The sequence below is a fragment of the Monomorium pharaonis genome, chromosome 3 (genome assembly GCF_013373865.1).
Source record: "Monomorium pharaonis isolate MP-MQ-018 chromosome 3, ASM1337386v2, whole genome shotgun sequence".
In the NCBI taxonomy this organism is placed as follows: Eukaryota; Metazoa; Arthropoda; class Insecta; order Hymenoptera; family Formicidae; genus Monomorium; species Monomorium pharaonis.
In genome coordinates this window covers 14,900,857-14,918,841 of record NC_050469.1, presented here as the reverse complement: position 1 = coordinate 14,918,841, position 17,985 = coordinate 14,900,857, and the positions used below count along the sequence as shown (strand labels likewise).

At 33.0% G+C, this 17,985-nt stretch overlaps 2 protein-coding genes across 7 annotated transcripts in view; one reads left to right on the top strand and one right to left on the bottom strand.

The window, feature by feature from the left end:
• Positions 1 to 17,985, top strand: part of LOC105836810 (potassium voltage-gated channel protein eag) — a 99,615-nt gene that overhangs the window by 70,901 nt on the left and 10,729 nt on the right. For 3 of the 6 annotated variants that reach the window (XM_012681097.3, XM_036285051.1, XM_036285052.1), the window contains 9 exons: positions 1,184 to 1,195; positions 4,011 to 4,279; positions 6,382 to 6,681; positions 6,881 to 7,134; positions 8,718 to 8,983; positions 9,177 to 9,462; positions 9,686 to 10,049; positions 14,276 to 14,391; positions 15,338 to 15,454. In XM_012681097.3, coding sequence (XP_012536551.1) covers positions 1,184 to 1,195; positions 4,011 to 4,279; positions 6,382 to 6,681; positions 6,881 to 7,134; positions 8,718 to 8,983; positions 9,177 to 9,462; positions 9,686 to 10,049; positions 14,276 to 14,391; positions 15,338 to 15,454 — 1,984 coding nt within the window. The remainder of the gene's footprint in view (positions 1 to 1,183; positions 1,196 to 4,010; positions 4,280 to 6,381; positions 6,682 to 6,880; positions 7,135 to 8,717; positions 8,984 to 9,176; positions 9,463 to 9,685; positions 10,050 to 14,275; positions 14,392 to 15,337; positions 15,455 to 17,985) is intronic. The other 3 variants (XM_028193596.2, XM_028193593.2, XM_028193599.2) reach the window with 3 other exon arrangements.
• Positions 10,169 to 14,099, bottom strand: LOC105836811 (MTOR-associated protein MEAK7). The gene is made up of 2 exons (XM_012681104.3): positions 12,804 to 14,099; positions 10,169 to 12,407 (listed from the first exon to the last, which is right to left on the bottom strand). Exon 2 carries the CDS (start codon positions 12,405 to 12,407, stop codon positions 11,076 to 11,078), a length of 1,332 nt encoding a protein of 443 aa, XP_012536558.1. The 5' UTR covers positions 12,804 to 14,099; the 3' UTR covers positions 10,169 to 11,075.

Genomic DNA, 17,985 nt, shown 5'->3' with positions numbered 1-17,985 from the left:
AATTAGGTATTTGGTTTTTTTTTTTAAACCAGAAAAAATGTTATGTTATTACAGGGGGATGCAATTTTCGATTTTTAGCAAAATTCGCATGTTGCAGCAACAAAAACCCATGATGAATACATTTTTCTTCGCACGCATTTTATCACGCATGGCAATTGGATAGCCGTCCAAGAGGGACGGGAAAAGAGAGAAAAACTACCCGCGGAATCTCGGCCGGGGAGTTATTGCGCGAAATTTGCATACGCGTGTTTATCAGCCCGGCATCTAGTTTCCTATTGCACCGTGTACTTTATGCATTGTGCATAGTGCGGAAACGTTAAAGGTACCTAGCAATCAGCCGGTCTATGTATTTAATAGAAAACAAAACGTTGCCGCTTAGCGTACGTAAAGGAACCGATGTTTTACCAACGTAAAAGCGCCGTTGCGTTAATTGGGATATATAACTGCTGTTGAAAACAATGCAATTTATGACTTTTTTATATAACGATAAGCATGTGAAAATATAATTACATTACTTTCTCTTTAAATATAACATAATAAAAATTTAATTTTTTTAAGTTGTGATAGATACATAAAAATTGATTTAATAAATTGTATAATTTTATTCAACATTTGGCACTTGTTTAGTTACTGTTAAAATGTCACACCGTGTAGATCGAATCTAATGAGATAAATATTTATTCAAAAGTCGAATCATAAAAATTTACGTGCTGTTTCTTAATTCTTCCACACTGTATATTTTGTATTTCAAAAATCATGCAGTGAGAATACATTGTTCGGAGAGAAACATTTTTCTTATAACAATTTTTAATTAAATAATTGATCATGAATTTATAAAGCGCACGTGGAAGCATACATATTACAATTAAAACGTTTGCAACAACAATTGCAACAGCAAAACCATCGATTCCCGTTCTGCGAAAACGCCTCGAGGCACGAGTTGTATCAATGTGCATGTACAATATTTGGTGGAATATCGAAACGTAACCATCAGTATACATCATCGATAAGTTTCACATTTTACTGGTCGTTTTACCTTCATGTCGCATCTCGCTTTAATATTCGTGTGTGGTATCGTTTTGAAAACTTTTAAAGAATATTCCATGATTTTCTCCATAAAGGGAAACAGCCTTCCTTAATGCATGTATTAAAGCATAATAATGAAAAACCGTTTTGTTTAAAGGTAGCCCAAGAGGTATGTCTAGCACAGATTCGCAAAAGCGTGCTCGCAAATGCCATCAGTAAGTCACCCACGAATCTAAAATCTGTACAAAGGACACCATATACCATACATGTATAAATATTCACGACAGATATATTTCACATTAAGCTTATATTAGCATTGAAATTTAAATTAATTACATTTAATTTTAAATCTTTTTTTTTCATTTCAGCAATTCTTCTTGAAAAAATAAATTTAATTAATAGTAAATCACTAAACTCTCTACTCATTTCTCCATTAGATGTCATAAGAAGGATTAAATATTTGAAATTTATTAGAACTATTGCTAGTATTTTGCATCCCGTTTTAAGATTTTTCCCAAATTTTCTCCTTAAAATGGCTATACTTCTTTTGTAATCGAAGATAAAACAGAAAGATTATCGCCTCACAATAGTATCATTTGCCGATAGTTGTAAAAATAAATTACGAACATTATTTTTGTACCGCTCGTTTAGCGGGTCTAAATACCTTTTTGTCGGAAAATCACAGTTCTTATCATCGGAAGGGCGTGGAGATAAATCCAATGACACTCATTTTTCTCTTTGAAAAGAAAAGGAAAGTTACCTGGAAGATTATCAACTTACAAGATTAATCAATAGGAATGAATACCGATTGTAAAAGACAAACGGGAAATAAAGATTTATTATCTTCTTAACAGCTTACATAGTTTATATAAATTAATGTTTACTTATATATTCCTTATTCACTCGAATTACATTAATATTTTAAAAATTTTCAAATTTTTATCAACTAAATTTTATTTGTGTGTGTTATTGCAATTTACTATTAGTGCATCAAATAACAAAATTTTATACAAAATTCTTTTGTTTATTTATTCTAAATTATATGAATTCAAATTCTCTGAATCCTACAAATTCAATTCAACCGAGACATTTCGATTGATTATACAAATGTCTCTTTTACTCATAACACACAAATTTATTTTATGTGTCCTAATATTCCAAATATACATAGGTATTCTATTCGATACTCTCTTCATTTGTTTTCAGTAACATATAACACGCTGTGTAACAACATGACGCATGTTGTAATATAATTACATCATTTATATTCTAACGTATAATTAACATCTGCATAATGTTTAATATTGGAATGCTCAAGATAATTTTGATATTCCGTGATACCTCACATTTTACAATTTTAACACATTTTACATTAATAACAAAATATTTTAAAGTGTTCTTTGTATTAAATATCCTTAATAAATGATATATTATTAAATATATCTATATATTGTAGCATTTACTAAATTTTCAAAAGTATTTTGATGCTGAGTTTTCTCTATTATAATCATCTAAATTTAGTAGGATGATTAATTAGGAAATCTTTTTTATTTTATTTTGAACTTGTTTAAAGCCAGAATAGTTTTCTTATAACAATAACTTACTTTTTTTTTTACTTCTTGGAAATATGGTCATTGGTATTTCTGTCATCAATATATGTTATCGATACAGCTTCTCATATGTAGCTCGTACGCCGTTGTCGTTCGACAGGCTTACAAGGTTGCTTAATTAAGCCAGTTGTCGGTAAATATCTATATAGGAGTAGTATACGAAATATTCTCGAACATTTATATATTACTTGTATTCTCTTGGACGTAAAATTTTATTTGTTTGTATACATATATGTATGTATCTGTATATGTTTTTTCGTTAATCCGTGATAAAAGAATAACCATTTTAATTTTTATAATAAAATATTTTCGAGACTACATAAAAATTCTATCAAAGAATGATATGAATATATCTAAGATGCAAGGAAATTATTTTTGAAATTTATTTCTGTTTTTGACATTGCTATATTTAATACGCCTAGCACTGGGTCGCTATTCTGTATGTACACGGTTATCGATAGTTGTCGGTTCAATAACTGTCATTGCGTAGCGCAACGACACTTACCGAACCGACAACTATCGATAATCGTGTACGGCTCTGATATATTTTATTATTGTATGTACATATCTTTATACATTATGCTCTCAATACATGTATTGCTCTTTTCTTTTCGTATTTTAATTGAATTGTATTCATTATTATTATTATTATTATTATTATTATTATTATTATTATTATTATTATTATTTGCATGCTTGCATGCTTTATGCTATTAAATGTCAGAAGCGAATGCCATAATTGGATTCTATTGGCTTGAACTCGCATACAGCTTTGATCCTGTATGTCGAATATTGTAATTAATATTACAATAATTTAGTGCGCAATATGACTTGTCACTTGAATTGACGTACTATTGTTACAAGGATTAAGCGGCTACTTAGAAATTTAATGTTAGAAAGTATATTATATCTTAATTAATTTAACTATATACTTTATACAAATTGACTATATAAAAAATGTAACACATTAATGTACGGATTTAATCTCTCTTATTTTAAAATATTTTATTTATAATAAAGATAAAGATTAAATAATCGTCTATTCGATCAGTAGCAAATCTTGGTACTGAATAATAATTTTATTTCAATTAATTATTTCTATTAATTTATTCTATTTCACTTTCTTCTTCTCTTTTACACTCTTTTATTGCTGTATATAACATCTTACAGAGTCTATCTTTTGACACATGTAGCGTAGATTCTTTATTCCGATTAGCTGACTTGCTAATTCAAGTCTTTGCTAAAGAAATAAAATTCGTAATCTTTTTGCGATTAATAGTGCTTGGAAGAATAAATAAATTAAATATCATATTATCTTTTCTCCTCTTTACATGTTGATGATATCAGCGTTATCCTTTTTTTTACGATATACAGAGACACCATTATGGCTGCTGTTGCAAATAGCGCCCATCAAAAACGAACGAGACCTTGTGGTCTTGTTCCTGCTGACGTTTCGAGACATTACCGCCCTGAAGCAACCCATCGAAACAGACGACAGCAAAGGCGGTCTTTCCAAGTTTGCCAAACTCGCCAGATCAGTCACCAGATCGAGATCGGTCCTTGTTTCCCAATTCAGCTCTCATCTGCCGGCCTTGAAAGACACAGCCGTACCGACTACCACCAAACAATCGCATCTGGGTCATGTAAGTTTTGTTATGTGAGGCTTAACTATCAAATTGTCTTATCAAAATTAAAAATCGTTGTCCTTACGTGTTTTTATATCATTTTTATTTATTATATACTGATATTAGTGTAATTGTTCTGTTTACCTTCAAAATATCTCGATACCTCTCTTTTACTGTGACTGAAAATATATAGATTCCCAGATAGCACATGGACATCCACTGGACGTCCAAGTTCGGACATCCATTGTAACCAAATAAGGTTCGACAGACGTCTTATGGACGCTCGTTGTTCACAACTTCGAACGTCCATTGAACATCTAAAAAAGGATCTGAAATGGACCTGAAATGGATCTAAAAGGACCTCAAATGGACATATTTTTTAGTGCTCTAGTATTCGTGATTATTTCTAAAATAAGTGTTTAAAAAATATAAAGGAATAGTTTATGAGCAATAACAAATTTGAAATGCAGAATCAAATCATATATTTATTACATAAAACAAAATATATAATAACACATAAAAGAAATATATAATAACACATATTTGTTTGCGTATATCTCCTCGAATAGAAGAGCTGATTCATTGGATTCCGGAGGACCGATAGGTTGTTCAAACAATATATATATATATATATATATATATATATATATATATATATATAGTTTTAGTGTAACCAGAACAAACTTTATTCATTAGTAATATTAAGAGTTATCAGTGTTAGAATATTTCTCGTGGAAATGTGCGCGTCTTGCTTGCCCGTTGAGATCGGAACGAAAAGTGAATTGCGCTCTACATTTCGGAGGGGATTCTCCCGCACTTGGTACACATACATACTGTTCATACTCCGAATCGTGGAACCAATCATAAGTGAGAATCAGAAGATATAACCATATGTATATGGGCATAAACATCTTGTGTTGATATTCTAATACATAAGTCGGCTTGCACGTATAGAGCTGACGCTGAACGTTAGATGTAGAAAGTTATCATTTTTCAAGATTTTACGATTATCGGTCGTTAATATTCTAACACCAAATTAATTTAACATTAAAAAATACAAATTAGAAAAAATACAAAATTATCAATAAAAGTAAATAACATTTTATAACAATATTTTTTATTTATTTATAATACAGATCGATATTATAATTATAATTAAAGTTACATATAAATTATAGACACCGATAAAATTTGAAAATATTACATATATAAATATATATGTATGTATATCTTGGAATATTCTTGGAATATTGTCAGTTATAATTATAACATTTATATACAATTTCAGTTTTTAATATATAATCATACACTTTCTAAAAATGTAAAAGTGTTATAATACATACGAATTATTTAATAATTTCTATATATTTGTAGAAATGATAAAAATTAAAGACGGACACAAACAACGTACTTTGTACAAGGGTCCGGAAAATCATCGTGTGTACTGAGATAGTAATTAAGACTGTTTTAATAATTAAAAATCGATAATATAAATATGGGCCCAAGACCGGATATTCTATGGACGTCCAAATATTGGCCATTGATGGATGTCTGAAATCGGACATACGATGGACGTCCATTTCATGTCCATTTCATGTTCAAACAGTCAGTTTAAAAATGATTATGGATAATGGATAATGGAATACCATAGTCAACTTATACAAAGTTTTATAAATTGATGAAATAGAATCATATTTTCAATACGCCGACTTTGTCAGAAAATGGAGAACATATCTGCATAAATTTTTCTTCAAAATAAACCTAAAAAATTTATATATTTAAAAGCTTTTTGGAATATGAAAAGCTAATAGAGCCCAATTCAATGTAAAAAAGAGATATTACATAGATGAGATAAGAAATCGATATGTAAACGTTGAAAATAATTCCTTTTCTTTTATAATTTATTTAAGACATATATCGCATTTATCAGAAAAAAAATTATGCAGAAATATATAATATCCTTAATGAATTTAACATATGTATATGCATAAACATAGAAATGTAGATGCATATATAAATGAGTTATTTTTAATAGTAATTCTTATTGCACAAAAAAAGATATATACATACATATTTTGACGTTTAATATTTCTGACATATTTTTGTTTCATTTTTTTCAGATGATGTCCTTAAGTGGCGATGTTATGCCACAATACAGACAAGAAGCGCCGAAAACGCCGCCACACATTTTGTTACATTACTGTGCATTTAAGGCAATTTGGGACTGGATCATTTTGTGTTTAACTTTCTACACAGCCATCATGGTGCCGTATAATGTCGCGTTTAAAAATAAAACTAGCGAAGATGTCTCCTTATTAGTTGTAGACAGTATTGTCGACGTGATATTCTTTATCGACATTGTTCTAAATTTTCACACAACGTTTGTTGGTGCTGGTGGAGAAGTTGTGTCTGATCCGAAGGTAATTAGTTTTATTAAAATTTTGTTTGTAAATAATTTAATTGAAGAAAAGTAAATTATTTATACGTTTATATTTTATATGTAAAATTTTAAATTGTTCCAAATACTATAAATGATAATTTGCAATTTTGTAAAATAGTTTGTTCTAATATTATCTGCAAGTACATATATAATAACGTTAACACTTTGATAACTTTCAGGTAATCAGAATGAACTATTTGAAATCTTGGTTCATCATAGATCTACTGAGCTGTCTACCATATGACGTTTTTAATGCCTTCGATCACGATGAGGACGGAATAGGTAGTTTGTTCTCGGCTTTGAAAGTGGTACGGCTGCTGCGACTCGGTAGAGTCGTACGCAAGTTGGATCGTTATCTGGAGTACGGTGCCGCGATGCTCATTCTTCTGCTCTGTTTCTACATGTTGGTTGCTCACTGGCTGGCCTGTATTTGGTACGTCATATTAAGGTGATTTTGTCTGCGTACACACACACACACACACACACACACACACACACACACACACACACACACACACACACACACACACACACACACACACACACACATTCAAGATAACACACCTTCTCGGACTGGGATAGGCTCGTCGCATAATCCATCATTACTATACACATGCTTACAAAGCCGAAGAATCACCATACTTGTGTTGTGTCACAATATACTTTCATTTTCTACAAATTATATGTATATCTCTGTCGCTTCTACATTATTATATCTTAAATTTATTTTCTACATTATTATTATCTTAAAAATTGAATTTTTCATCCAATAAAACTCAAACTTATTTGAGTTTATTTTTAACGTGTTTATACTTTTATTTAACTTATATTTAAAATAAATTTACTTATAAGAGATGATGTGAATGGCAAAACAATACAAAATGTTATAAAACGATATAACAAATGAAAGACAAGTAAAAACCAAAGACAGTTTTTTGGACGACCTGACTGGCGTTTATTGAGCGTAAATAATTCAATGTTTCGACCAACAATCGTGGTCCTTCTCGGGAATAAAATAAATTACATAATAATCGTGTGTATCTACAGAGAAAGGAATATAAATCAATGTTATGTAATTTATTTTATTCCTGTGCCTGAGGAAGACTATGATTGTTGGTCGAAACGTTGAATTATTTACGCTCAATAAATGCCAGTCAGGTCGTTCGAAAAATTGTCTTTGGTTTTTAATTGTTTTTTACTTGGTTTATCATACACTGGCAATATATATATATATATATATATATATATATATATATATATATTGGAAATTGATGAAATCGAAGTTAAAGTTAACCGATAATTTAGAAACCATTGAGTGTACGAACAGAAACATTAAGGGTGTATCGGACATACAATCTTAGACAAAAGTGCATGAAATTTGAAATACTTAAATATCTATGCCTAACGCATAGTAAATCTAGATGTAAGAAACTTGAACGATAGTTGGAGTCTTATTTTTACTCTTATAAAGGTATTTTTTACGTATTTGCGATTTTTTTCACTTATGAGTTTAAACTTTTGACAGTGAAAATACACAATTATCTCAAGTTATATTTTATTTCTGTAAAACTGTGTAGTGAAGACAATTGAAACTTGGCAGATATTTTCATCTAGTCATATACTAGATGTACAAAAAAATTCAAAACATTGGTACTATTTTTTCTATATTTTTTTAGCTGTTTCATCCGTCAAGATCGTCCTTTTCCATAACATAGAAAAGGATACCATGTAAAATTAGTGAAAATTAAAATAGTTATAACTCAGCAACCGTTTAGTGGATGCGTTTTCAATTTTTTTCAGTACATGAGGGAAATTAAAAGAATGATTTCACAAATTTTTAGCAACTTTGTACCATTTTGAACTTCAGTCCGATACATCCTTAAGTTCAACTTTGCACGATCATAAAAGAAATGGCACGATGCCTCGCATTCATATGTAATCCTTCGATATCATATTTTTCAATCCCGTTCAATGGATCCGATATATAATCCTATGAGAAATCTCCTTACGTTAAAGGTATTCGATAGGAAGGTCGGATGCCGACAATGGGGTGCAATACTCGTGGTTGTGGAAGTTGGCCAACGTTACCCAGTCACCGTATAGCTACTTGTGGACCAATGCCAGCACCGCACCCGAACTAGTAGCTGGCCCATCACGCCGCACGATGTATGTCACTGCTCTTTACTTCACAATGACTTGCATGACTTCCGTGGGCTTTGGGAACGTTGCAGCCGAAACTGACAACGAGAAGATTTTTACCATCTGTATGATGATTATTGCTGGTACTGATATTAATGTTATTTTAAATCTGATATATAAATTTATATCAGCTGATGTATACAGAAAAGATAATTTGATCGCCTTCGTTTGATAAAGCTAGATAAAAATTATTTTTATAATGAATATATTGACTATTTTGTGTGAAATAAATTAAAATAGTATTTTTGTTTTTCTTTCTCCTTCTCTTGCAACCAGCTTTATTGTACGCCACGATCTTCGGTCATGTCACCACAATTATCCAACAAATGACGTCCGCTACCGCCAAGTATCACGATATGTTAAACAACGTGAGGGAATTTATGAAGCTCCATGAAGTACCGAAAGCTCTTAGCGAGCGCGTCATGGATTACGTCGTCAGCACGTGGGCAATGACCAAGGGCTTGGATACGGATAAAGTTCTCAACTATTGCCCCAAAGACATGAAAGCCGACATTTGCGTACATCTTAACCGGAAAGTCTTCAATGAACATCCCGCTTTCAGGTAAGTTCCATATACACCGCCGCGCCGGTATCGTTGCTCGCTGCCCATATCGCGACCGCTTATATTTGCCGCGAGACACTGCCGTGCTTCTGGATACATCAAGATTTTGTACAATACTTTTCATCGATTTCATTTAAAAATGAAACAATATTACATTATAAATGTAAATTAGATCCTTTTTAATTATAATAATTTTAATTCGCTATGCGCATTTTCTATTTAGATTAGCGTCCGACGGATGTCTGCGTGCTTTGGCGATGCACTTCACGATGTCGCACAGCGCACCTGGCGATCTACTATATCACACAGGAGAGTCTATCGACTCCCTATGCTTTATCGTGACCGGCAGTCTCGAGGTCATACAGGATGACGAGGTGGTGGCTATACTGGGGAAAGGCGATGTTTTCGGCGACAGCTTTTGGACGAATCCGACGATCGGCCAGAGCGCAGCGAATGTTAGGGCGCTCACTTACTGTGATCTCCACACAATCAAGCGAGATCGGCTATTAGAAGTGTTGGACTTTTATCAGGCCTTCGCAAACTCATTCGCCAGGAACCTGATTTTAACTTACAACTTGAGTCATCGGGTGAGTTTCTCAAATAAAAAAATAAAAATTAAACTCCTTTCGGAAGCTGTAAAATGTGTCTATTGTAAATCGATGTGTGCGTGTGGAAAGTACATAGTCGAATTAAACATGACAAAATATATGGTTTTGATTGTTTATTGAACTTTTAGTAGATCTTACACTAGTGCATTTTTTTTTTTTTTTACTTTATAATTGGCAAACGGTCAGAGTGTTTGCATATTTCCTTTTATTTTTTGCACGACAATTATACAGTCTTAGTTAACAAAAACAATTTGTATGGCACACGGTTGTTCGTTTATGAATAATCAACATACGCAGAGAACGGTAAATTAACAATTATAACGACTCGTCAGGCACTGGACAATAGGCATTCAGGCCACGCAACAATTCGGCATTCTTTAATATCATAGCACTGAATTCATAAGTAACACATATACACGACATAATAAAATTACATGATAAATATCGAATGATCGAAGAAACAATCGCGAATCGAGAGATATCAGGCCGTTATAAAAAGGGGACAAAAGTCCTATAATAATATACCTGATAAATAATTACAAACAAATAGTCTCACTCAAGTCTGTAAAAATGTTTACGGAATTCATTCATACAGACAAGCCAAACTTTTTCACTCAAACTTTTATAACAATTTTCGTAATATAATTCGTTTCTCTTGATGTATTTCAATTGTTTCTCATGTCGCTATCACGTGAATTCGTTTCAACTTCAAAGATATACACTCGTGTAAAATGGGAGGACTTTTAGATCATAAATATTATTATATGAGTTTTTTAATACGTTTCTTATACCCGCATATATCCAATTACAATTGTAAGAATCGATAACAATATTTATATAGATTTTGTGTAAAATCAATTGATCAATCTTAAATAACTGTAAATATCTTTACAACTAGTGTTCTCTCTCTCTCTCTCTCTCTCTCTCTCTCTCTCTCTCTCTCTCTCTCTCTCTTTTTCTCTCTCTCTGCTCAAGTTCTCATAAAAATCTCTATATTTATCACAATTACTCTGGATCCTCGCGAAGTCCCTCACTGTGTAACTTACGACCAGACAATTCTAGTATGACCTTTGATGTTGGGTCTTGATCCAACACAGACTTTATTTCGCGCACGTCCTCTTCCGCGTCTGGCACTGGACCGACTCCCCATACCTCACAGTGTTTGATTTTAAAGTCTTCCTTACCACTAAGCTGTACATAATTTTGAAAAGTTGTGCACGACAAGCTCGATTTTCCGGTGCCGTATTCGCAATCCAACCAGAGGCCGGGATAATTAAGCTGCCCCCCCATAAGCAGGCCATTAGGCATCGTTTGCTGATGGAGATTGAGATATTGATAGTGATTGTTGTAATTCGTAGATGAAAATGTCAAAATTTCCGGCTCAAGCTTGAATAGGAATGACGTTTGATTTCCTATGAAATTCGGCCCTAGTTTCCAGCTGTCCGAAGCGAAACCACCAAATACATGGTCATCCATATCTTGTAGTATGATTATTGTAGCACCTTGCATCACAATCCTTCCTAACATGGTCGAAAACGATTCGCCATGCACCTGACTCGAAAACAGAAATCGCCATTCATCACGTAACTCGTGTGGCAGACTCAAATTTAGGAACAGAACGTCTCCTAAGCCTAATATACTTGGAAAGTGCGGTATATTTTCCAAACCTTTGCACAACGGCAAAAGATTCAAGTCATTTATTCGTGCTCCCGTATTCTTATCGCTACCCTTCTTTTGCGAGACGAGATAAAGATATTGAAAAACGTGCGATTGAATATTCTTGAACGTGGCAGCTGTCGTGAACCAATTTTCCACTTGATCGATGGTCAACACGTCCCCATACTTAATCAGATCCTCACAGAGAGTGCGAGAACGCATCCCTATGCGCCTAGTGTTGACAGTGCAGCCAATACTACTCCAAGTGAGGTAGTGGGCATTGCCAGAGTTTTTCTGCAGTCGCAAGTAAGAGTTAATCGTTGCTTGAATATATTGAAGGAACGAAGTGGTGGGTATTTCGTATTTTTGCTCTTCCTCCGAGAAACCATCAAAGATCAGGTTAGTTCGTTCCTCGGGATTACCGCGTACAGCAAAGACATAGAGCCGGCCAAAGTTCTCTCCATTGATGGCCGAGACCTTCTTTCCTGGATCGTGACAGAGAAATCGGACCACAAACTGTAATAACGCATCGTCCAAATGTACGGACCAGTGCTTGAATATGTCCTCGCGTTTGATGGAACCTGAGCTGCGAGACATAGATTTAAAGAGGTTTTCCACTAATGTCAATTCCTCCGTGGAAAGAATATTCGACGAAGTAGAGCGACTTGACCCATGACCCATCTAAAACAATTGCATTACGTCAATTATTCCGTTCATTTCGAAAGCAGCTCTTATTACTAATTAAATCTCGTTCTCGAAATATATCTAATTTTTTTATTCTGACTTTAGAACGTGAGACTTTAGAGCGTGTACATGTTTCTCTCGCAAGATAAATAACGTAACGTAACATAACGAAGATAACTTTCTAGAGATTATTAAACAGCTGTAACATTAATGTACTATCGAAATGCACAATTAATACAATCGCTGACGTAATATTACATGAAGGAAAAGCATAGGTACATGTTTTAGGATTTACATGGGACACGCTCATCGATTGATACCGATATTAACTTCGAAAAAAAAAACAAATAATTGTGCAATCTCTTGATAAGGCGATATGTTTTTTTTACGCACCTTTCGTACGAGCGAGCAACCTTTCTCGACAGTCCATATACTTTCTAATCTTCCATCCGGTCGTCCTGTGTGTACGCGTCGACGAGGACGCAAAGGAAGACACCACCCTGCGGGCCTGCACCTGACAGGTGTCACGTCACGTCACGTCGTCGCGCGGATCGACGACGGCGATCGGCGATCGTACGATTGACACCCTCCGACACCCTCCTCAGTCCTCACTCCTCGCAGTCCTCGCCCGCACTTACAGAAGACTTTGAAGGTTATGTGCGAGGCGCGCGAGCGAGCGAGCGAGCAGCTCGCCTGCTGCTACGAGTGCGCACTGCGCAACTGTTATTATCGACACCTATCGACTTCCATCATGACGCCTGCGCCACGGACCTTCGTCGCTGTCGCTCTTCTCTGATCCGCACTACTCTACAGCAGCATCCGGGGTGGCTCCCAACAGGGGTTTTTCCGCGCGTATATTTTTCCGCTCGTCGATTCACGAGTAACAAAGACTGTTTAAAATAATGATTTCTCTTTCGAATGAATTGTGAAGCAGTGGCCTAATAACGAATCGCAAATTATCCGAGACAAATATTCGCGAAATTTCAAAACACAAAGTGGGATAGAGGGGAAAAAAATTATTTCTCTTTTTTTTTTATCTGTTCATCTTTGTTCCATTAGCGCGCGCATATGCATATGCGCGTTAATGGAACTGCTTATGCGTCAGTCAATATTTTTTACATACAAATCTTCGTAGCGAGAAACAGAGCTCCATGCATAAGCGAGAGAAATTAAAGAATTTTATGAAAAGATAATTACTTGGTGCAAAAGTTTATCACATAATGCAACGTAGAAAGGGTCGTAAAAAGAGTTGTAAATGATTGTAAAGGGATGTAAAAGGTCGTAAAGGGTTTTAAAAGAGTCTGAGAGAGAAAAGGGTGCGAGAAGGATGCGAAACGCGGTCTCGCTCAAAGGGAATAGGCGCGTCGCGCGAGTTGTGCAATTTTCAAGCGGGAGAAGATGAAATGGGATGAGATGACCCGGCCTAATATGCACAGAGCGCATTCAAGATGACGCGCATCCATAATACGTCAAAGCCGAAACGCGGTGTCAACTGTTTCCACGCAATCTTGACACTAGCGCGAAAACGTTTGGCTGTTAAGTATCGTTTAAACGAACATTGCTTCTTTTGCCTTTCTATTGCTGAAAATAAACTGCTGAAAATTATATCGAGTATTATAAACACGCGATTAAACATAATCAATGGCATTTTGTAATAATCAATAGCATTTAACAAATTGACAGTTTATTATTTTATAAATCAAATTTATTAGGAAAAAAAAATATATATGTATATACATAAATTTTCTCCCCATTACATTTTATACATTAATAAAAATTATCCTCTTTTTTTATTTAATTATTACTTGTAATAATAATATAGTTTTTATTATGTACATGTACATGAAGTTGAATTCTGTGCACAGCTTATCTTTCGAAAAGTCGCCGATGTCCGTCGAGAAAAAGAATTGGCCGAAAGGAGGAAAAATGAACCGCAATTGGATCAAGCTCAGGATCATCTAGTTCGCAAGATCTTCTCGAGGTAAGAAAATACTTTTGATTAATGTCACTTAGTTACTAAATACAATCGAACGCATTCGGTGTCAATTACTTATCCTTGAAACAAATATATTAGTCATAACGAATTAATTCTAAAGAATTAGAAAAATTAAAATTGCACAAAATAGACATTTATTAATTTTTAAAATAATCTTGAATTATAAAGTTAAGAATTTAATTTTATGGAATGGATTTCTGCTGAGAAAATTATAATTATTGCAAGTATTAGTTTGTAGTTGACGACTTCTGGTTGTCACTAACGATTAAATTGTTCGAAAGTGTCTGCTTCGTTTTGGCAATCAAAGAATTTTATCGAAGCATGCGAGATTTTTTCTTTTATAGATTATAAGTGATGAATTTCCCACGTGATATATGATAAATTATAAAATTTCACATATTAATTCAAATATTTTTATGTGTAAAGTGTGTGTGCGCGTAAAAGGATATGCGATCCTTTTCTTCTTCTATACGGACGTGCTATTATTACACGTTCGATTTTGATAAGTTTGAAATAATTCCGTGCACTAATTGCCATGTATTAATAATGTACGTATTAAAATAATTAAGAATAATTTAATTCACATGCGATAATGTATATATTAATAATAGTAACTATCAAAATAACACAATTAAAAAGTTACAACGAGAAGATTATAAAAGTAGGTTCATTAAGACTTGAAAAGATTCCAGTTTATTATTGTGCTATCAATAGGACGTTTTAACATTTTTATATTTTTTTGTGCGTACACATGCAACATCCTGGGTGACACGTGCGAAAGAGAGAGAGAGAGAGAGAAAGAGAGAAATAAAAAAGAAAGAAATGACAGAAGTAGTGTGTGATATATAGAGAAATTATTCGCGGATTTTTGTGGCTGTGTTGAATGTGACTGTTGATCGTGTTGCTTGGCTGGCCTGTTCTTTCCGAAAAGGTTCAAGAGCGAAGGGGAAAGCCAGATCGGCGTGTCCAGGACCGTGAGCGGACGGTCTCAGCAGGATTCCGACGAGGAGCTCACCGTGAACGTCCTGCCACCCTGGCCGAGTTTTAGGCAATTTCATTATTTTTCTTATGTATTTATTTCTTCTCCAATTCTTTTTTTGCCATTTTTTCCTCGCTACGTACACATCTTATTATTATTGTTATTATTATTATTATTGTTATCATTATTATACCGTTATCTTTTGTCATTGATTTTTATATATCTATTATCATTATGATTGCCGACCTTATGACCGTGGCAGTTTTATTACTCATCGCGATGTATACTGTATATTACATTATGCATATAATACTGAAATACCTGTTTCAATATTCGTGTACATGTGTATATATGTAATATTCATGAATAGATACTATATACCACGGCAGCGCGCGTGATGCACGTATCTCCGCGGGTTAATCCCACATTTGCATTCCGATGATTCCGAGTTTATCGTCTTGTTGTGTACGTCTGATCTTTATCCCTAAGTCAATATTATAAAATTGTCAAAATATGTCAATTTTAAAAAATATGATAAGAAAAATATAAAGTAAAATGACTTTATTTTTAAAAAGACTTTAAGCCAATTTGCTTTATACATAAAGAGAGATTTTATATGAAACCGATTTTTATTGTAAACAATTTATTTCTGAAGTAAAACTATTTTTAATGATAATTAAGCAAATAAGGGATTAAACTGCATCATTCCTTAAAAAGATAACAACAACATGCGCAGAATGTCTTGTGTAACATTGACAAACTTAATTCAATGCCAACCACAAAGTGTAAAAAGCTGAAATTTTTTCTTAAATAAATTAATAGAAAACAAGTACATCAAGTTATAAGTAATTTACAAATTACTTGAAAATAAACTTTTAAAAGAATTAATTTTTTATTTAATTTACTTTGAATGAATGTTGCGTTGACAAAATCTTAATCTAATTTAATTCCAGAAAGCATAAAAAATCCTGATAAATTCTCGCTGAGACGATATTGATTTTAAATCATTCCAAGATACGTTCAATCTAAAATTTGTCATTGTCATTCAAGAACATCCTGCACACATATTCGGGTACTTCTCCCCTATCTCCTATCCTTCCGATACGATAAATACCGTAATGTGTCCCGTAATGTGCCAGCCAAAAGGTATAACGTATATGCACTTGCTATACACACGCTTGAATGTGAACAACGATAAATTTTTACGTCTACATTGAATGAAATACGAACAGATGGAGAGTAATAACCGCCATTCCAGATTTTACATTTATCCTTATTAAATAGATCTGTTATGTATTATATATCTTATTTTATATCTTTGATATAAATATGTAAAATTAATATAATTATTTGTTTTACATTTAATATTGTAATACTATTTTATGGTTTTACTAATGTTTATTAAATTAATGAACCAAAAATAAAAGATTTATTTGATAGTGATTAATATTTAAAGATTATTGGACAATTTTTGTTGTAAATAATTCAAATTTTTATTATAATTTGTAATGTCTTAACTTTTCTGTCTAAAGATTTTGCGCTAATACTACAAAGATGCTTCGGTTTGCTTAATCTTCTAGCAGCAATTTTACGAGACGTACATTATTTGCGGTATTGTATCAGTATAATTTTAGTGATTCTGCAATTTTTAACGAATGCTAGAGTGCTGTAAAATATACGGCTTTACAAGGTCATGCGCATAATCTTTTTCGCATAATCATATAATATATTTTACAACTAAAAGCCAGAGTCATATAGCAAATTACAGGATTTCGTACAGTTTTTATTCCGTCCGTTATACAGCTTTGCAACTATATTTGCCAGCTTTTATTTTCAGCACTAGAACAAAATAATATAGGCGTAATACTATAGCGATATAGAATCCCTTCAAGGTTTGTTAATATTAAGTAAAAGGTTCGAATTTTATTATACAATTTAATATATTTAACAAAATTTATATTGGCAATAATATTTTTCGAACAAACGATATCTTATCTATATAATTAAAGACTACGAATCTTATTTTTAATTGCGCATAAAATTACACAAACTTACAGTTCTGTGAGATGAGAAACTGCCGAAATCCTGATGTACTTAATGAGCATCAGATTTTCTTTGATTTTTATGCAAAGTGAAATGCATGTGACAAACGCGCACACTCTAGTATTCAGATTTCTCTTTAATTCCTGCTATAGTTCGATATCTTTATGAGAGTGCATATTCGTATATACATACGAACATAAAAGAAATATTGTCATGTAGCTGCCCGAGAAATTATCGGAATGCCAGAAAAAGAACTAAAAACAAATATCACGCTGCATTTACAATTTATAGCTACAATATTCTTACAATATCTGCTTTTTTAAAATTTCTATTATAATCATCAACGATTTTATACATATATATTTGTGATCTTTTTATTCTTAATTGCCTGGTTCACACGCAATATGCTTTTATTGCCAATTATTCCTCTCGACTTTTGATAATCTTACGCTATTTTTTTGTAGCATAACTATTTATATTCACTACTCTTACAACAATTTTTCTAATGATTATTATTCTGACGATTATCAGAAGATACTTTTGAATGAAGATACTTT